The sequence below is a fragment of the Synchiropus splendidus genome, chromosome 4 (assembly GCF_027744825.2).
Source record: "Synchiropus splendidus isolate RoL2022-P1 chromosome 4, RoL_Sspl_1.0, whole genome shotgun sequence".
Taxonomy (NCBI): Eukaryota; Metazoa; Chordata; class Actinopteri; order Syngnathiformes; family Callionymidae; genus Synchiropus; species Synchiropus splendidus.
The window spans coordinates 13,541,591-13,563,087 of NC_071337.1; the positions used below are offsets into that span (position 1 = coordinate 13,541,591).

Below are 21,497 nucleotides of genomic sequence, written 5' to 3' on the forward strand. Positions count from 1 at the left end.
GGGAGATTACGATGCATGGAACAGAAATGGAGCAGCTGCTTATCTTCTTTTGTGTGGGTTGTCTTCAGGTGCTCCAGCTTCTTTTTACTATCTTATTAGTACAAGATGAATCCGTGTTACATCTGTGCCCACGCATGTTCTGTGATGAACTGGTCTCGGTTGCTGTCACACCGGAAAATATTGTCGATGAATGAATTGATATACTACTACTACTTAATATTCTAGACTTTCTAAGCTTGACACAATGCCTGTATTGATACAGGCCATATAGAAGCACAAGCTTGTTTGACCATGGTCAGCTCGTGATGGCCACGTCCTCTGTCCACTCGCAGCTATCATCCATCTTCTCATCTTATTAACCTAATTCTGCCTCTTTCATCTGACTTGGTTTAGTTGTCTTTTCAATGAGTTCCCGTCCGATGATTGAATGCGTCCTCTCTCTGAGGTAATCATCGCCGCGGCAGCTCGGCCCACGGTGTAATGTTAGATATTACCGGCGTCCTTTGAAGGCTGGATGGTTGCGGGATGAGGCAGGAAGAAATGGATGAAAGGGGGATTAGAAAGAGATGAATGAAGATATCCTGTTGCCATCATTTTTTTTCATCTTGCTGTTGAATTTCTACATTTACGCTACTCTGACTCTCCTGCAATCAGTGCAATCTGTCTTTTTTTAACTTGCATATACATCACTTTACCCCAACGGCGCAGTACCCGGTTGTAATCTATAGCTTGGGAACATAGTGTACTCTCACTTGTGCACACCTACAAACAGTAATATAGACGAGCCGCCGTCCTCTGGGCTCCTCACTCAGGACTGAATCTCAGGCTCATGTTACCGCTCGGCCCCCAGCACACTCCCTGCACTCACAATGAGTTGTGTCATTGAAAATCGTTCCCATGCTGATTTTGCTGATTTTAGCCCGACAGTGAGACCATGACGGCGTGCACTAATGTGACTGATTTTAATCTAAAGATGGCCGTCATCGTCTTGTTAAGTACGTATAATGAAAGGACTCATGTTCCGTTAAAATGTCAGAGTTGACTGGTGGGCTGATTACTTTATTTAGGTTGTGTGAGGAAGACTGAAGTCACTACGAGCAACAGACCATAATTATGAGCGACAAGGTTTTATTGATCTCTCACATTAGTGAGACAGAAAAAGAGAACAAGGAAGTGAGTGCTGCGGAAGGCTGTCGTTGACATTCAAATATTGCATTCACAATTGAATTTATTTTTGTCTCGAAAACCGTGAAAACAGTGATACTGACGTCATTCTGAAACACTTTCCTGACATAATCCCTAACATGTTAGTGATCTACTTTATTTGAAGCTTTTTCACGCAGGTGAAAAGAAAGATACATGCCATATTAATGTGCTTGCTCCAAAACCTGATCACTCTGTGGCTGGTGTCACAATATTTACAGAAATTCTACTTCTTCACTTCCAACAAACAATTTTTTCCCTCATCCTATCATCCATCATCGTCTTTAAAGAAATACATGCTTCACAGTCAGAAGTTTTTAAACACAATGCAACTGAATTATTGGCTGAAAACCGTAGCGATGATGTCACATTAGGTATTTTCTTATGGGTAGGTTGGATACACGTTATAATGCACGCCAATAAATAAGTGGCAATGCTGCCCCTTATAAAAATTTGATTGACAGTCTTGATGTTTTCCTGTCTCATAGTCAAGATGCAGCAGCCAGAGTGAATCAACTGTTGTTAACAAATTCAGGGAGAATCTGGATGAATCTATTGTTATAATTTCCTGGATGCTGCCTCAGCTCTAATAACAACACAACGATTTTGTCCCCGTGCCGCTGCTAAGGAAGGTGTCTGTCAGCCAGCGATAATAGCATGTTCGTGAAGTTTCAAGGTGTTAGCGTGTTTTTTCTCTTCCGCCCCTCTGCTGGTACCTTCCTGCCAAGCCGCATCATTGTCAACAAGGCTGCTATTAATTTACCTCAGATCTGCTGTTGAAGCAATAAACCATCGAGACACACACAAATTAATGTGGATGATACACACATTAGTGTGATTACAAGGATATTACCTGTAACCACAAATTACGCCGATGCACTGTTTGGGCTTAGATGGCTAATACTTCGGTGCAGAACCTGAGGCGTGTCTGAAGATGCTTTGCTTGACTGTCTAGACAGGATGTAGTAAGCACATGGCTTTATTAGCTCATCTATCTCTGTCCTCATTTCTTGCAGAGTTTGCTTGTGCGCTCATTTTTTTCCCTCTTTTTGTCACATTAAGTCCCCCATTCTCTTCCGTGCTCTCTGAAAAGCAGTTAAATAGGATCCCGTTCATCTGCGGCAATAAAACTATCCAGGGTTTAGCTTTCCAAAGAGGCTTTTATGAGGAGCTCAGCTTTCTTCTCTGCTTACTATTTAGGAAGTTTTCACAGCAAAGCCTAATCTGTGTGGCTCCCCCTCCTCCCGCCTCTCAGATATTAAATTGCCGGAAATTGAATTCATAGTAGAGAGGGTGAGACAGGTCTGTGTGGCTGCACTTTTGATCAGGCGCCGCAGCTACTTAGCTCAGGCGTTAAAGTGTCATAGTTTGCAGTCTAGCACATGACATTCTGGCAAGAGGTTGCACTGGCGAAGATGGTGTTAAATTCATATCCTGAGACGGTGAATGTCAATATTGATAATAAGATGATATGATACTCTACATAACAAATATATAAGAATTGTATCACAAGCCATTTTATTTAAAGACATTCACTGAAAGTAAGACGAGCAGTTAAAATGAATTAAATACATTACAGCTTGCGCTTCATTCCAGTTGTGCAAATTAGTGCAAAAAAACGTGCACAAACAAATAAAGTAACATCTTTAAATGGATTTGGTATATTGTAAGTAAATGTCAAAACAAAAAAAAAACATATAAATGACTTAAATATGGACAAGCCACATTTGAACTGTGTATATGACTGAATTTGAACTTGGCACTGAAGCATCTTGCAGGTTTTTTCACTCATTTCAGTCATGTTTGGATTTGTGTGATCTAACATGCACACGTTAGCGGCAGCACTAGCAAGCTAACGTGTCATGTGGCTTCATATAAATTCAAAATGGAAACATATATCGATATGATGCTATTGCCTCAACTTCATATCTCTGCCTGAATATCTACATATTACCCAGCACTAGAGACCCAAATACATACTGGCTCTTCTCCCAGCCTCTGTTGATGCAACCTCTCATTCAATTATTTATGCGATCCATTCCATCAGCCTGTTTTTTCTGTGGTGTTATTGCATGTTCTAACTACATCCAGTGTAGTTTTAGTAACACTTACACAGTAGCAACTTGTCATTTCTCAAAACAAAAAACTGAGATGAGAATAGTTTTCTCTCCAGAAGTGCGCACCAACTCTTAATGTACTTACAATATTGGATCCATGTCATTCATTTTTACCCTCAAAGTCATGCGAGCCACAATTCTTTTTCTGTTATAATGAACAGACTGAGCATGTGCACCATTTGTGCGCTCACTTCTCACCTCACGCTCGAATGCAATACTCCGGCAAGGTGGACACAATCATCTTTCCATTTCTCACATATTGAGCGTACACCCGTGTCACGCCAGGAAATTGACACACTTTGACACTCTTCGCTTCACTGATTGAACTCTAATCGGAGCGCTGCACCTTTCTGTGTTTGAGCCAAATGCATGGCGGGTGTTCTGCAGACATGATCCCATTTTTCTTTACTTTACTGCTGTCCGTGGCAAATTGACAAATATTACCTGGATATCGCATTGCTTTTATCAGTATTCTACTGTATTTACAGCCTTTCCTTGTTTTCTCTATCTTGCTATTGTGCCATCCCTGATCAGTAGAGGCCTGTCACTGGCTCCTGAGAGTCTAGAAGTTTCACAGTTTGCATGCAGCTCCATGTAAAATGTCCAAGCGTGTGTGGGAGACAGTGTGTGGCTTCACAATTCATCGCCTTCTCTCACATTACTTTAATATTCTCCGCCATCCCTCGCCGGCATCAGCACACACTGTGACGCAGAAAGCTAGAATAGAGCCCAGCCGAGAGAAAAATGAGAGACATCTTCGAGCTATTGTTCGCCATGGGGACACGCCATCGCATAGACAGCTGGGAGATGTAATGGTGCAAAGTGAGAGGTAAAAAGGAAACAGCAAAGATGAATTTAGATGAGATGACGACAGCTTTTCTCTTAGATGGTCTGTTTATGTTTGTTAATGCACAGTGATTTGTATTTAGTTAGTGTGATAAATGATTGTGGTGGCGTCTTGGTGTATTCTACCGTGTGCTTTCAAGTCACATTCACATCATATGTTGCATTATATAGTGATAAAATACTGACAGTATTCAGTGGAGAGATGATTTGATGGCGTAGGACAGGGTGTGTGTGGGGGGCACTGTTAAGGGGAGAAAAATTAAGTGTAAGCTTTCAGGAAGATTGTGATAAAGCGTCTTTTTCTTCCCGATTTTGGGCAAAGAGACAGTGTGTAGCCTCAGTTTCCACAAAAGGAGGCATGTAGCTTATCTAAACTACAACTGTTGCTCCCTCACATCAGGCTCTTGCTTTGCTTTGATGTTCATAGTGTTAGTTCCTCCATCCATTTTTTTTTTATTCGTGTTCAGTATGTGTAGAAGGACACTAAGAACATCTCTGTTCTTTTTTTTTTTTCAGACCTCGGCTACAGGCCCAGAGAAAGTTCGCCCAATCCCAGCCCAACTCACCAAGTACTACACCTATCAAAGTGGCAGAACCAGGGAACTTGAACACCAGCCAAGCCACTGTGCCCACCTCATCTCTGTCATCCATCTCCACGTCATCACTGTCCTCCTTCATCCAGGATCTGTCCAGACGGAAGCCCAAGACCGAGGACTTCCTCACATTTCTCTGTCTCAGAGGTAAGAACATGTTTCAAACTTTCAATAGTGTCCTCTAACAGAAACCGTATTATGCTTCACATCTATGGACTGAATACCTGCTCCAAAGTCAGTCAGTTCTTTTCCACGTCATCTCCCCAGGATACAACCCACCCACCCGCCAAAGCAAAGGCTGTCATCAGATAGTTATTCTTCGTCAAAATTGCCAAACCAGCAGGGAACCTGAAGTCACACTTTTGGCCATTTTTTTAAAAAACAAAGCACACTTGACATATTTATGATTGACTTTATTGCTTTGGCTCAATAAAAAAGCAGCAGTGGGGTCATGGTGAGAGCTGAAGCCTCACAGCCATAAGTTTCCAGCCTCACACCCACATGGAAAGGACCTTCTGTCCTCTCTGCATGAAAAGAACCTGGTGTAATGTGGAAGTATTGATAACGTATTCTCATAGCAAAATGTGAATTCAACTGAACACGCATGAGCAAGTGCTTGTGTTGAGCTGACAATTGAACATAACAAAAATGACCCAAAAATTCCAGTTTCCGGGCTTTCCCCTCACTTTATGCTTTAGTTTATAGCTGAATTATAATGCATACAAAAACAAAAACAAATGTATGAAGAGGGGGATCTCGCCAGATGACTGTGAACTTGCCCACGGCTAGTCTTAATCTGTGTCAGTTTACACTTCTCCTCTATCCCTTTAACACCGTGCCTATTGCCTTCCACTGCAGCAGCTGTTCATATCGAACACTGATGCACTTACACACAACACTGATGCTACACGAGTTTGTCATCAATACACAGAACCTTAAGAGTCGACTGCGCTGTAAACACAGACTACAGAGTTGGGCCACTGAGTGTCTGCTGCTCAGCTCTGTCACCTTGTGTTGTTTATTTTAAGTGTCTTCCTCTGTTTGGGATTAGAGCAGGTAGTGGGACATTGACCAGTGGCTCATATAAACACGACCATGACGGACATTTGTGAACGGTTCGGCTTTCTTTACAGTACTGTGGAATCATTCACAACAGGGGACACATTCAGGATGTAATTCTACATTCTATAATGAGATACTGACCTGTGTTCGAACCATAACTTAACACTCCTAGTGTTTTTATTCATGTTGCTCTAATTGATACGATTTTTTTAAGATGATGTGCCCAGTAGCACTCATTGAAACGATATCTTGATTACAGATTCATAACTAATCGATTTGTTTGGAAATAAAACCTGATCAGTGCATCCCTAGTCCCTAGTCCCTGCTTCATGAGATATTTCTAGGGGCAGAGGGTTTCCACACTGTCCGTCAAGCAAGGCTCATATTTTCCTGCTCAGGTCCTCTGCTCAGCTTGGCCTCTCATGCAATCCATGTCTAACAGTGGGAGCATCCCAGAATGTCACAGGCCTTCAGGTTATATACGTCTTCACTGCCTGTGTGCGGTGTCACTCATCTGTCGAGTCTATGGTGTGCCAGGCCCTTGCTGCGTGTATGAATGCATGCAGGAGAAATCCCACTCATGTTATTGGAACTTACTTACATTTCAGTCTTTTTAAGTAGACCAAATATCTCCATTAAGCACCTGAGAGCAAGCAGCCTTTATTCATGTACACCTGTGAGACATCCATGATGTATGTGAGAGCAGTGAACAACGCCTGTCCCATAAAGAAGTGTGACACACTGAACAATCCAAACAAGACAACTACAAAGAAAGAACATTGTGTGTTTAACTGTTTGCAGCTATGTTGCCAGTCAAACCCTAGTTTGACAGACTATGTCAACATTGCGTAAAGGTAAGCCATTGCTTGTCAGCAGTGCTAAAAGAGGACGGAGGTTGAATTCAGATACAAGGGACACTTGGGTCACAAAGTTCTTAGGTTTGACTGAAATGCTCAGAATTCCATGAAACGTAGTTTGTGGTTTGTGTTGTAAATATGGGTGGTGCGTTGTGATGCAGACGACCCGTCAGTCCACAAAATCTCATTCTCACACGTACGCACACACAAGCACAAGCCGCAATGTTTGCTGATCCTATCAAGTAAACATCCACCCATAAGCTTGTACCCATCACTCATTCTAAAGGCCACAAAAGCAAGTTCACAAGTTCAGTCACACAGGCATAAGAAGTAGTGCTCCTGCATCGTTCATCCGGTCGGGAGTTTGGCGATCTCATTATGAGATTGTTGTGGTGATAGTCAATGTGCTGTTGGTGCTGGTTGTTGCTGCGTCCATGCAAGTGTTATTTTTAATTCCTCCTGGGAGGAGAAGTAGAGACTGATGCAACGTGGGAGTAATGGGAGAGAGTTATAAAAAGCAAGATGTCTGTCTACTGTATAGAAGGATGCACTTCACGCACCACCCACATTGTCTAGAGCCATGTTCCAATTTTGTTTTCTTTCCACATACACACACACACACTCAATGGAGCTGAAGCATTCGGTGCTACTTTAACTGTGTACGCAGAGTGGTGTTTATGTGTGGTCCAGGCTTGTTTATATCCGTGGATGAAGATATTTTGGGTGGTAGCCAGACAGTCTGCCTCTGGTCTCGTCTGCCACTGGTAACCTAGATGCTGCTGGTTTGCTTTAGGCAGGGAGGGGGCAGCACTGAGAGGAGCAGGAAGACCTAATGGGTTTAAAGGTTCAGATTTTATCCATGTGTTTAATATCAACAAATCTGTCTACCTGTGTTAACATTTTGATACATGCGACATATGATGCTTTTAAATCATTCTGTCTCCTGGGGGCAGGTTGAATATCTACTTGCAAAATATAGTCTACTATGAAAAAGTCACGATATCATTTATCAAGTAAAATACGGTTTGAGGGCATCACTCGAACTCAATTCTCGTGTGGAATACAGAATTCTAGTTCTTATGTTGGAGGAGCTTTATTTTCAATCCCAATTATTTACTGTGTGTGTGTGAGGAATCCGTTGCTGTCTTCAACTCAACCTCCAGAATAGTCTCTTTTACATTGTCGTGACTTGAGACACTGTGGATACAATAAACACTTCCATTTAGACTCAGACAATTTACTTTCCCCCCTTTCTAACCTTCCTTAAAAACACAACGTGCACCACCACTAGACTCTGTGGTGCCTCCTGATTGACTATTTAAATTCTCTCGATTGTTTCACTTCTTGTTCGAGGGGACAAAAGAAGGGTGGTGGGAGAATGGAGGGCTTATAATTAATCGCCACCCCCCCCACACCCACCCAAGAGCCCAGTTAAAAATGACAATCCTAATAGACTCTTTCAGGGCTAATTATGAATTGTCTGTGGTTGGAATGAGAAGGATGAAAGACTGGAGTAATGAGGGGATTGGGTTAGAGTCCTGGTGGAGGATATTGGTTTGTGTGCGTTACGGTGGTTTGGTTTTTGGTGGTCAAGGTACAGGTTTGCTTATGGTTCTATAGGTCCACCATTTTTTTTTCATGGATTTATTTTTTTAATATGATGTCCATGAAAACAAATTACGGATTCTCAATTTGACAGCGTCTCGGGAGCTTGAGCATATCATAGCTGCAACACAAATGTCTCATGGACATTTCGGTAGAATTAAGGAACTGTGGGAAGAGTACCCATAAGTCCCATGGAAGGGCATGGGAGGCATACAAAGTCCAAACTTTACTAATCTGTGACAGCCTAAACTAAACATTGTCTTGTGTGAGGCAAACCAGGGAGTGTCTTGTTATGAGGCTGCTGTGCTGACTGCTACTTAACCAAGTAAATAATGTTAATGAGTAAAAACTAAACATAGAAATAGACAAGTGTGGTTAAAAAAAGATGTCATGGCTCCACTGCCTGAGCTCCCAAACAAACATATGCCTCTCTTTTCCTGCCTCTGGCTGCCCCTGTGGTCTGTTTGTCATTGGCATGCTGACCCTTGTTCAGGCCTCCAAATTACTGCCGTTTAGCTAATGAAGCGAATCATTAGAGGCTGATTGTGCCGGTGTGTGTTTCACTTGGTGCGGTTGTTATGAGTTTACAACGGCAAATCTGGCATCTCGGCTGGGTTAAAGGATGTTAGTGTGTGTCACTCTGCACACTCCGCATGTGTGGTCAATAAAACCTCAGGCACAGTCCACTGGGTAAGTCACTGAATTGTTTTAGAATACTAGATGTGTCAGTGTGTGTTATCAAAGCAGAGTTACGTGTGAGTCGTAAAGCCACATTTACTGTTGTTAAACACTTTTCCTCAAGGCCTTATTCAGACGTGAAAGCACAGTTTCTGCACAGTGTTTTTTGAACACATTGTTTTCTCTTCCCCGCACCCCGAGGAAACAATTAGAAATTGGCAGAGGAGCTCTGTAAAAACTTGGCTCTCCAGCAAATAAATTTAAGTCTGGCTAAGATTTAGTTTCTCTTGGAGGACCAAGTGTCAAAAAATGCATTCGCTATTTATCTTGATATGACAAATGGTAACTGCAGCATAAATTACTGGGTAATAGTTGCTAATATTCTTCTCTCTATCGATTAAATTTGAAAGTAGTTGGCATTTTTTTAGAACAATTTGTATGTCAGGTTTCTTAATGTTTCACATTACAAGGAAACTACTTCTTTAGCTGAAGTAACTGAATGGACCAGGGGGTTAAAATTAGTGAACAAATTGTACTCATTAGCTGCTGCTCGTAAGAAGTTTGGATCCTAACAAAGAACCGTGAGAAATATACTTCTGGACCATCAGGCACTGCGAGTTGTTCCTGCTTTCCTATTGATTAAACTGTAAAGTCTCACTACAGTGTGACCTCACAACCTTCAAGATGAGATCAGAGCCCTGAGGTTGTACCGTAATGATTGTGATATAAAGCATGTCATTTTTCTAGTCTGTGTCAGGATATATGCTGTAACAGATGTCATATTATCGTACAAAAAGCCATCACAATCCGGTAAGATCCAGTTTCAGAGCAGACCCACAGGCTCACACTCTTCTCAGACTGAGAAGTAAATAAAACTTTCATTACACGCCATCCTGCAAATATTACTGCTCTAAAATTCTGACGTAAATAGTCACACCGTTCCTGTCTGTACTATCTTACTTGTCCAAACTTGTTTGACATATTGTGCGCCCACGTTTCATCTTAAATTGTGTTTGAGTTCTAAAGCAACAGCTGTATCTGGGAAACCCTGAGAGATTGATGTGAAAATTTCAGTTTCCCTGGTTTCTAATTCTGCCTCTTATTATTGAATCAGCTGTGCCTTATACAGTTTATGACAGAACATTATGAGAAATCATAAAGCAGCTTTGGGCTTTTTTATTAAGGTGTGTCTGTATGAAGCCAAGTGTTCTTAGATAGTCAGTGTTCTGGTAACAACACGACTTCCTCGCTTGCATGTTTGGTAAAACAAAAGAGTGGGAGAGCTGGACTTCTCAAAAGATTCTGACCGCGGGGAAAGCTGCAACTGATCTAAAGTGTTTGATATTTGGGGACATGCAGTAAATCAACAAGATGCCAGTAAATGTCATTGTTTGCTTAAGCTGGCAGGGGGTCTCACTCTCTCTTCTTTGTCTTTTGAGCAGTTTGAGTTGTCACAGCAAGTCAGCCTCCCACCTCAGACTATATTGTCTAGCCACACCTTAAAATTGACACTAACCTTAACAGGGTGATCGTAGTTGTACATCAACATAAAATCTGCTTTATTTGGCTGAGAAACTTGTGTAATGACCATCTTGTTGCCTCATGACCACATGGCCTGCAGTGTGTTTTCTCACAGCAGACTGAAATCGCGACTCACCCACATGCATTAAACACCTGCGTCAAGACGCTGTTCGAGTGACCTCATTGGTTTCATTGTGACATCCTCCTTATGTTCAGACTGTTGCAAGCTCACCTTTGTTTATTGTCACTGAATGAAGTTCTATCTCATTAATGTCATCCACCTGAAAAACGAGCTGCTCTTTAATGCATTTGTTTGTTTTGTTTCAGTTAATAATAAGATCCGCTATTCATTGGTCAGTTGGCGGAGTGTCTGAATCTGACACACTGATAACCTGTGTGTTTATTTTTGGGGTAAGATTGTGGCTATGTGAGAACAAAAGAGTGAGGCGTTTCATACTTTCATGTTGGCTAGCAAAATAGTTGTTTTTCTGCAAGCACAGTCAGGGGAGGGAGCATATCTTGTCAATGTGGCCACCTTGTATCATTTTATCTGTGTCTGTCGTATGTGGTTCAGCTTGTTCTTGCTCAACTTTTTGTTCATCTGGTGTTGGTGCCAGACTGCAGACTAGGTAGTTTTGGGACTACTATGTTGGTTCTTGCGTTGTCCCTCCTTTCCTAACTTGTATTGTTGTGTGGCATCTAAAAATCCTTTTTGTTGTGTTATGTTGTTTCCCCCTCTCCTTTTTAGGTGAATAATGTAAAATATCTGAAAACAGTTTTTTTGTTTAACTGGAAATGTGGCTCCTCTTAGGTTCATCAGCCCTGCCCAACAACATGGCTTACTTTGGAAGCTCTCAGGAGGAGGATGACCTGGAGGAAGACCAGGAGGAGGATGTGGAGGAGGTGAAGAATGGAGTTCACTCCCATGGTGCAACCAGCAGCAACCAGGCCTCCGTCTCCTCCTGCCACTCAACACCTCGCAAAGGCAGGATTCCTACCAGGCAGCCACTCAACGGACATGGTAGGGGGCAACTGCTGTGTTTAAGTTTTTGTCTTTTTTGGCTTTGTGGCTGAACGAGTGAGAGGTCATGAAAAGTCGAAATACTGATGATGTGCGGGTGGAACCGCAGGAAGAAGGAGTGATGAGGCACAAGGGGAAGATCAGCAGAGGAGTGAGAGATAATAACAGCGAATACAGAAAAGGGCCGAACTTGAGAACAAGTGTTTTGCGAGTGTGCTCAAGCGTGTGAAATCTCTTAAGATGACACTCTCGTTGGCCGACAGGACCATCGACTGTTTCCACCCCAATTAACACTTAACTTGCTAAGCCCTTACAAGGTGTTTATGCACACGCTGCAACAGCTGGCCACAGTCCTTCACGCATACACTCTCATCATATGCTTGCCACTCTGGGCTCAGAGGCCTGAATGCGCTCACTTGTGTATCATGAAACTGGGGAGCCTCTGTGAGCTAGGCCGCTGTCATAGTCCCAACAGTCGTAAAATCCAGTATGTTTCACAAGAAAAGAAAAATCATCAGGCAAAAGCAACAGTTGAGCCTGTTCTGCTGCTAACATGGTAAATATTGGTGCTTCAGAAAGTTGTGACTAGCACTGTCTGTGTTATTACAGTGTTATTATGTTACATGTTTACACGTAATTGTGCACATGCCTGTAGCGATGGTGGGTTCGGGGGTTGAAGATAGGGTGGCCTTGCTGGTCAGGATCGCCCCATACTGTCTTGTTTTTCTACATTTTTGGCCCTGTTCAGAAGTTCTCCCTCCACAGTAGAGCTCATAGTTATTATTGTTGACGTGACAGTGGTAATCACGTTGGTGAAACTAATCGCTGTATGACCCAGAACACCTGGAGACATGTCAGTGATCCAAAATGGAGTGTGATAAAGTTAACTGAAGGAAAGGAGGGGGCGGGGGATCCACAGCTTTCTCCGACGATGCCGCCAAACTTTAAATTTCAATGGGCACTGTGTTGCAGTTTTGTTTCTGTCTGTGCTGTCAGTATTGACAGTTCAGATACGTCATTTAGATCTGGTACAGGTCTGAACCTGAACCCAGCCTCTGTGCCAGTAGCGAAAGTTACATCAACACCCCGAGTTTTTTACTTTTTTTTACTTTAATTTTTTACTCTTCAGCGCAAGCTTTTTAAAAGAGATACTAAAACGAAAGTTAGACAACCGTGCCAGAGACACGTTCGGAAAAGAATCCATACTAGCCGGAGTTTCACAGCTGATTCCTCCACCCCTCCCGCTCTGACTCCATCTCGCTCCCTTTTAGTCTGCAGAATTGCAGCCAGTAAAGTTCAAAAGGTGAACGTTTTACTCAGCTCTTTACTCTGTCGTCCTATTGAGTGGAATGTGGAGGAGTGAGGAGCCTGGTGGGTATAAAATAGAGACGTGATCGCAGAGAGACAATTTGTAGAGTCGCTGGCTGCAAACTTATGAAGAACTGTGTGTCTGTGGTCCATCCACAACAAACGGAAACTTTTCTCCAGCCTGAGAGTTGTAAAACCAATAAATGTTATAGTACTGTGTGTGTGAGAGAGAGAAAGAGGGAGAGAGCAAGCGAGAGGGAGAGAAATAGAGAGAGTCAAGTCTCCTCTTATCTTCTCCAACAACAGTGTTTGCAAAAGCATCCTGGCGCCGTCACTGTGATATGCTGAATAAATAGATAAGGGGAGAATAAGCAGATATGCACAGCAGAGGACAACACAGACGATAGGGGTTAAGGACAAAAAGATGGATGATTGTTTACTCATACGAAATGGCGACAGTGTTTTTAAGCTCGCTGTTTGATATCTCGCACCTTAACATGGGACAACACACGCTCCTGTATATTTTGTTGTATTACGGCAAGTGTCAAACGTGGCACTTTAATATGCAGCACAGTCAGAGGGAGGTTATATGGGCTTGATGGGAGGAGAAGGGAGGGAGAGTGACGATAGATGGGGGTGTTGATGTAAAGCAAGAACGGTGAAATGGAATTAGAAGAGAGAGGAGTCGTTTTTATTTGGGCGGATACAGCCCTTCGTTGTGAGCTTTTCATCAACACTCAGGCTCTGTTGAGCCACGTGCCATGTTGACGGAGCTAATTTTAACAGATTTTATTGGTCACTCACTCCTGAAGGATCTATTTTTTCATTCAAGGGTTTGAGTACTCCCACTGACTGGAAGCCATAAGTGAACACACATTTGCAGACAGAAAAAGAGCTCGAACAACATGGATCATGGAGGATATTGGAGGCTCTGTTCTTTGCTAGTTGGTCATTATTTCTGTGCATGTTGTTGTATAAAACTGCGCAAAACTCTTAATTGGGACATTTTTCAACTTTGCACAATGATTACTTCAGAACTTTTGGACTCTCATACTGAAATGTCAGCCCCTGGGTGGCCTGAGCACATGGCCTTATTGGACAAGTTGAAGAGGTTTTCATGAAGCCTTCAAAACGTTTTGTGATTGGGAGTCTTTAATGTGAAATCTGTGTATCGCCGTTGTGGATCGATGGCAGATTAGGTATTGTGTGATGGATTCTTAAGCAACAAATGCGCCCCTTAAATTTTTTTCAAACTCTACTGACCGATTTTTCTGTCTTTCAGGCAAGACTTTCTGAGAATTCAGTAAATTGTAGGGTCAGCCATCCTCTTTTATGAGCTATTATTGCTGAATCAGCACTGCAAAAATAGATATGGGAAGAGAATAGTTTTCACTTTTGTTGCAGGAAATATCAACTGTCCACATGACACCAGAAGATTTCTTTATTGTCAAATTTTAAAACAGAACATACAGTTTCATCTGTTTGATGAGTCCAAAAAGGCGTATAAATAGTATCTTCCTAGCTCATGTGAATTAAAGTTCAAACCTTTTCCTTCAATATATGTCAAAATATCCTAACAACTGATCTCTCTGTTTGTCCTGCTCTCCCCTCCAGTTTTCAACAACCATGGAAAAGCAGGAACCAGAGAGAGTCCCAGGCCCAAGGTGGGAGCTCACAGCAGGGATGTTCCTCCTCCGCCGCCCCTGCTGAGGGAGCGCAGCGAGCGGGCAGAAGCTCGGGAGCAAATCAGGTTGCAGCAGGCCTTGGCCAGCAGTCGCCGTACTGCCAATGGGCTGCCACCGAGAAGAGCTGCTGAGGAGCTACGCAAACAGGTAAACCCACAAACACGTGTGTGTTATTTGCAAGTACCCTGAACTGACATATTTTTAAAAGCTGTTCAAGCCTGGGAAGGTGACAGTATTTGTGGCTCAGAGTGTCCAAAAGCTGGTCCTATTTTTATTGTCACGTGTTCTTCTTTTCTTGTCCTTTTTCTGATGTTATCTCTTTAACTTTTAGGTGTGACGTTAGACTGCGCTAGTACGTATTTAACTATGGCACGTGAGCAATGTCCGACTGAACATTTGAGTGGATATTATAACTAGATGTTTTTTTATGCTTCAAGCTTCCTGATATTGTTACAACACAGTGACTTACGATTATAGAATCCATAAACATTCAATGATATATTGCTTCCTCTCTTCTCCTCATCACTTCTCACTCTATTGTGTCTGGGGGAGTAATGATTTTATTTTGGCTGCAGCTATATTTAGTAACTGTGGCGTGGAGCTCTGAAAGCTGCTGAGCGCTCATTGCTGGAATTTTCACAATTTATGCCCGATCAAGGAACCTCAAAGAGTTAAAAGAAAAAAGGCGTGAAAGAAGTTTGCTACTTAGCCGACTGCTTCTTTGATGTGTTCATTTTCAAAGATGTGATAGTGTGTCTTCTGCTAGATTCCGCCTTTTCGCTTTCAACGTCACTCTGTTGTTTGTCGCGCGGTAATTCTCTGCTGATGAAGCGCACTCATGCGTCGGCTTCAGGTTGTTAAAGTGGCTTCAATTGTCCAGGAGGTGCGGCAGTGAATCTCAATGGGAGCGAGTAACTGCCAAGACAAACTTCGGCCTCACTTCCTCATTAGTCTTTGATCCCAGACTCCTTCACGACTCTCTTTCAAATCACTTTTGGCACCCCGTGTGATGCGTTCGCTTCTTTCATGCTCTGCTTTCATTCCACATTCATCCAACCTATTCCTCTTCCTATCTGTTTCACTCATTTTTTGTCTCGGTGCTTTCAAACAGACGGATCCTGCCCTTGACAACATGGCTCCAATCATTCGGAAGGATTAGTGCCCCCCCCCTTCCACTTCCCTCACTCCCCAATTAACATGTACGCGTGTTCAGTGCACGTTTTTTTTTACACACTACCGACTGTGGAAAAAAAAAGAGTCTCAGCCATATAAAAGGTTAAGTGGTTATGTTGCTGTAAAACCAACTCGAGGTTGTGCGTGTAAAGGCGATGGGTGCAACATTATCATAATTCAATTCACTGCGAGTCTAATTTAATAGCGCCGTGTATCAACAAAACACATGCCCCATAACTCGGTCTCGTAATAAAATAATACCTTTCTTCATTTTAATTAAATAACACAAGTGGAGATATCAGCCCGTAGCAGCGGGAAGAAAAGGTGGACTTGTCTTTTTTGTATTTAGTCCCTCTCAATTAACCCCTCGGGCTCTCGTTGTATAGGAATGAAGGGTGAAAGAGAAATTATTGGTGAACACAGTCAGAGTAGTTTGAAGGCAGTAAACACTCTTTTGTTTATCTTGAATGTGTAATTTGTTAAATGCAGCGACCAGTCAGAAGTTAAAGCCACAGGTCAGGAGTGGGAAATGAATTAGGGGGGAAACCCAACTTTTAATTAGAAACTGAACTGTTAAGAGCTGAATGAACATCATGAAAAATAGGAGAAAAATACTAAATAATAAGTGATGAGAAAGTCCCACGGCACATACAGAGAAGCAAGTTGTCTTTGTCAGAGTGTGAGTTCCACACAAAGACAGAACCACATGGGATAAAACTCTCCCTCTTGGAGTGTGTATTCCGTCTTCCTTTTGGGTCTTGGCAACTTTGTCTTCCTCTGCCGGTCTTCTCTTTCTTCTTCTCAGGGACAGCTCTGCGCAGATGTTGCCTGTTAAAAAATCTTCCTGCCAGACCTCAGCTGGGCTATAGCAACACATGATGTCATCTAGACCCACCTCCCTCCTCCATCTCCTCCCACCTTCCTGTTCACGTGCGACCGAAATCCAGTCCAGTTGCTGCTGGCTGCTTCCTCGTCTGTGCTTTTTTTCCTCCTTCCTGTCTTCTTCACTACTTTGTGGTTCTTGCTTTTTTATCGTCTCTGTCTCCACTCCTGTCCTCCACTTCCTTCCGTCTCTCATTGTTACCTTTCATTACTCTCACGCCATCCTGCCGAGCCTTCAGAAGAAAATAATTAGTCATGTCTGTCATAAGTGGAACCTGCGATCTGAGCCCTCTAGTGGCGAACTGTGCTCACTCCATACTGTCTCAGGGATGCTTTGTCAGCAAACATAAGCAAATGTGTCACCGTACATTACATCAGTCTGAAAATCAGTGACCAATGTATGCTTGCTTTAGTATGTAAGGGTTATAATAGTTAGCAAGCTCAGCCTCTCCTCTTTCCACACTCCCTGTTGCTCTGTTTTTCCTTTGTCATGAATGTGTCGGGGGGGCAGTGATTGACGGAGGCTGGGTTAGATTTCAGCCCCCCACCTTATCTTTTAATGGCCTGGTCTTTGTGTCTGCCCTCCGCCACCTGAGACGAACACAACACAATAAATAGACACACACACACACGCACGTACGCGCGCACATCACGCGCACACACAAAGTCCTTTAAAAGGAAACCTGTCAGTGGAGCGGCTGTCACCTCCCTCCTGTGGTGCTCGGCTGTGATTGATAACTCCATCTCTGACATCCTGCATTGCTGTTTTGTTTTGAGGTTCGCTGCCAGGAGGTGGAAAGGACTAATAAGCTTGCTTGAGTCTGTGTAGAATTTTATTTTCCAATTGCAGAATTCATTTATCTTACAAAACATTCAGGAACTTGTCCACCTCAGTGCTGAGCATCTCCTAATGAGCGCTTTATAGTTCTATCACTCCAGGATACGTATACACACTTGGGGTGCGGGGTGGAAGTGAGACTCTCCAGGCAGCAGGGAAAGTGGGCCATGAAAACAAGGAGATGTGGATGGAGGGAAAATGGATATTCTTAGAAATGCATACAGCAGAATGATGTAAAGCAGAAGACTCGGGCTGCTTATCGTCCTTTTGTTCTAGATTGGTGCTTTCGCAACCCTCTTTCTTGAGTTTTCTTTCTTTAATAAATCTGCTGCGGACTTCCTTCTCATTATCCTTATTGTAAAATACAGAAATAACCAGCTCCCACCAGTGTATTTGGGATAAAGTAGAAGAGGGTGAGGTTAGATTATTTATTTATGAGGTTTAACACATTTATAGATTGCGTTGGAGACAAAGTAATGGACGCTCTTCTAACACAGCTCTCCCTTTGGTTTCAGTTTACCAAGGTGAATGGACTGACTCGAGCAGGATCGGCACGAGCTGCCATCAATGCCAAGAAGGACCGTGACTTCCGACTGCCGTCCAAAACTGTGAAGAAGTACACAGCCACTGTGTCCAAGGGCCATGTCACCTACACCAAAGCCAAACAGCGAGAACTGGGCAGGAAAACCAAACTCCACAGCAGCAGCAGACACAACTGCGCCTCGGCGTCAGCGAACAATCACAATCAGCACAGCCAGCCAGCAGCCAGCAGCAGGCTGGCCCACTCAGGAAAAGCAGCGGCAACAGCCCACCACAGCAATGCAAAAACACGCAAACAGGTGCTACTATCTAACGGGCTTCACAATATGACGGCCGGAACCCGCCTCAACGGTCGGCTCAATGGACAGCGGCACAATTCGCTGCCCAAGGACTTTGAGAAGAGACATTTGCAGAATGGTCACGTGGAGTGTTCGGTAAGGGAGGGCCTGCGCAACTCCAAGCGACGGCTGGAGGTCGTGCTGACACCAGTGGGGCCGGGGGCCGCCGAGAAGACCAGTGGCACTGAGGCCAAAAAGGCCAAACTTCTGGCTTTGCCTCTGGAAACACGCAGCAGCAGCAGCAGCAAGAAAGCGCTCCCTCATGAAAAGATTCAGACGCCAACTGCCAAGCCCACCACTCCAATTTGTAATGGACATGTGTCAGAATCGCTCCCCTCTACTCCTAAACTGACTCCATCCTCACTTCCACCCACTCCCCTAAACAAACAACTCCCGCCTTCTTCTACACCAGCAGCCAACACAGCGTCGGTGAACCAGCGACCTAAACGGGCGTCGGCGGGAAAGCTGATGTTGATTCGACAAGCACAGCAGCAGCTGAGCAGGTCACATGGCCGCAGCTCCAGCTCCTCCCCTTCGTCAGGGCAGAATCACGTAAAGACTTCAAGCACTACCTCAAATCCTCATCTGACCTCTGTCACCTCCTCCACCACCTCGTCTCTGCTTCCTTCCGCCAACGGCCCTGGAGAGACCAGACAAGCAGTAGTGCGATCTGCCGAACGCGACAAGGAGTGGGAGCGCGAGAAGGAAATGATGCGTCGGAAGGAGCGTGAGCAGGAGAAGGAGTGGGAGAGGCAGCGGAGCTGGGCAGAAGGCTGGGGCGCTCTTGGGGACGTCCCCATCTTTAGACCGGTGCCCCGGGAGTTCCAGGACCCCCTGGTGTACTTGGATGCAGTGAGGGAACAGGCTGAGGCAGCCGGCATGTGCCGCGTGGTGCCACCTCCAGACTGGCGGCCGGAATGCAAATTGAGCGAAGAGATGCGTTTTGTGACACAGGTTCAGAGAGTGCACATGCTGGGACGGCGCTGGGGCCCCAATGTGCAACGGCTGGCGTGCATCCGCAAACACCTCAAATCTCAGGGCATTACCATGGAGGAGCCACCCGTCATCGGTGAGTCAGCCAAGTCAGCTGCAGAGCGTGTTTGAAAAGTGGCACAAGTTTCACTCAGGATAACAGTTGAGCCACTCACCATGGCCATGCCAGAATAACACCTGCGGTGTCAGACCAAAATGTCTGACCCGGCTTTGGTTTTGGGTTAAATAGGAGACAATACCTACCATTATAATATATGTACATAAGGTAATTAAGTTTTAGCAGAGTAATTCCAGAGCTGTTTATTACCTTTATAAGGTCAATTTCCAATGTGACGCCTTGACCTTAACAGACTTAAGAGTTCCAATAAGTGTTTCTTAATAAGTTCTCAGCTGGGTTTTTCAAGTGGAACATCTGACCCACATCAGATTGTTCCTCTCAGCCCCATACCTCCGCTCCAACTACCATCCCCGCCACCCCAGATGAGCACCACTGTTAAATGACTCAGCTTCCCTGCTCAGGCATGATCGCGATGCACATTGGATATTTCAAATGAGATTAACTTGTTGGAAAAATGTGAAGTTCTCCAGATGCTTGTGGAATTGATTTGATTTTCATCTTCTCACTGTGTGACAAGTGAAAACAAGCAGACTCCTTGTTTGGGAGCCTGTTAGTCAGGTGGTCCGAATATTGTTATTGTTAAACCATGGTGTGCACAGTACTGTCTTATTTAAGATAAGAGTGAGATTAACATGTTAGTCCTAATCGGCCCTGATCTATTAAAAATAAGCTGAATTCCATATGGTGAAGTTTTGCTCTGAGTGACAGCTACTGTGCACAAATGCCTCTATACACCTGAAAGACTCAAGTTACAACTGCATGTATTGAGTTAGCTCTTGAGATTGCTTCACTACTTACACTTGCAGAGGGCATTATAAACAATGGAAAATAAATCACAGTGAGAACTGAACTCTGGAGACTGGAAGTCAGTTTGCTTGTTTCTTCTTACTCAGCGTTGACAGAGTGCATCGACTGAACCCTGCTCTTGTTTTGCTCCTGCCAGGCGGCTGTGAAGTGGACTTGGCTCGTTTTTTCCAGCTCATCAACGATATGGGCGGCATGCAGCAGGTGATGGACCTGAAGAAGTGGACCAAGCTGGCCGACCTTCTGCGCATCCCAAAGTCGGCGCAGGACCGGCTGGCCAAGCTGCAGGAGGCGTACCTCCAGTACCTTCTCTCATATGACTCGCTCAGCGCGGATGAGCGCCTCCGGCTGCAGACCGAGGTACTGCAGGAGAAAAAGCAGCTGGAGTCTCGGCGGGGACCTTTGGAAGGGTTCTTGGACTCCTCAACTCCAAGTGCACTGGCGCTACCCCGCTATGAGCCCAAGAACGGGCTAGTCGGTGGGATAGTGGGAGGGGCACAAGTACCACACCGCACTAACGGAGTCTACCACCGTCTGAAGGAGCTGGAGGCTCAGGTCAAAGCAGGCCGGCGCCGGCTGTTTGCTCAGGAAAAACACGGCAAAGAGGACAAGCAGCATGTGGAGGAGCAGGAGGAGGATGACCAAAGTGTTGTGGGCGACCAACACAAGTGTATTTACAAGGTGAGAATGAAGGCGACTTGTTCCCAGCTGATCCGGCAAATCCAAACTGGTCTGGGAGCGGTTGTGACTTGATATATCCTCTTTGCTCTTCCTGCTTTGTGCTGGTTCTTATCTCACCCTGCCAACCTCGGCCGTGTACAATTGTCAGTCATTTATTGTGAGAAAACATGAGCCCTGTCATGGCGATAAGTAGAAGTTGTTCATCTCCCAACAAAAGCCAACATGCGAATTCCGATTGTTCCAGCAGCGTTGATCAAAAGCTTGTGTTAAGAAAAGACAAGATACACAGACTCTTCTGAGTGTGTGTGTGTGTGAGAGAGAGAGAGGATCCTCCGGTACTTTTTCCACACTGCATATCCTGTGGCTTTTGGATGTTTGTGTGGTGAGCGTGTGTGTGAGTTTTGGCTCATGCTAAAGATGTGTTTCCACCTCTGGCTTCTGCTGGCAGCTGTGTTGATTCTGGCTGGCTGAAATGTAGGTCAAAGAAGAGGAAGCCCCCCGAACCAAACCATCCCTCTGACAATGTCCCACCCTCTTCAAACCCAACCTCCTCCTCCTCCTCCTCCTCCTCCTCCCCGGTCATTTAACCCCTCCAACTCCACACATCTGCCAGAGTGGGATTTGGTCCGGCAGT

General features: G+C 44.3%; 1 protein-coding gene across 2 annotated transcripts in view; it reads left to right on the forward strand.

The window, feature by feature from the left end:
• Positions 1 to 21,497, forward strand: part of jarid2b (jumonji, AT rich interactive domain 2b) — a 78,059-nt gene that overhangs the window by 51,292 nt on the left and 5,270 nt on the right. For both annotated transcript variants that reach the window (XM_053864104.1, XM_053864105.1), the window contains 5 exons: positions 4,683 to 4,906; positions 11,294 to 11,503; positions 14,426 to 14,643; positions 17,905 to 19,336; positions 20,322 to 20,863. In XM_053864104.1, the coding sequence (XP_053720079.1) occupies positions 4,683 to 4,906; positions 11,294 to 11,503; positions 14,426 to 14,643; positions 17,905 to 19,336; positions 20,322 to 20,863 (2,626 nt within the window). The remainder of the gene's footprint in view (positions 1 to 4,682; positions 4,907 to 11,293; positions 11,504 to 14,425; positions 14,644 to 17,904; positions 19,337 to 20,321; positions 20,864 to 21,497) is intronic.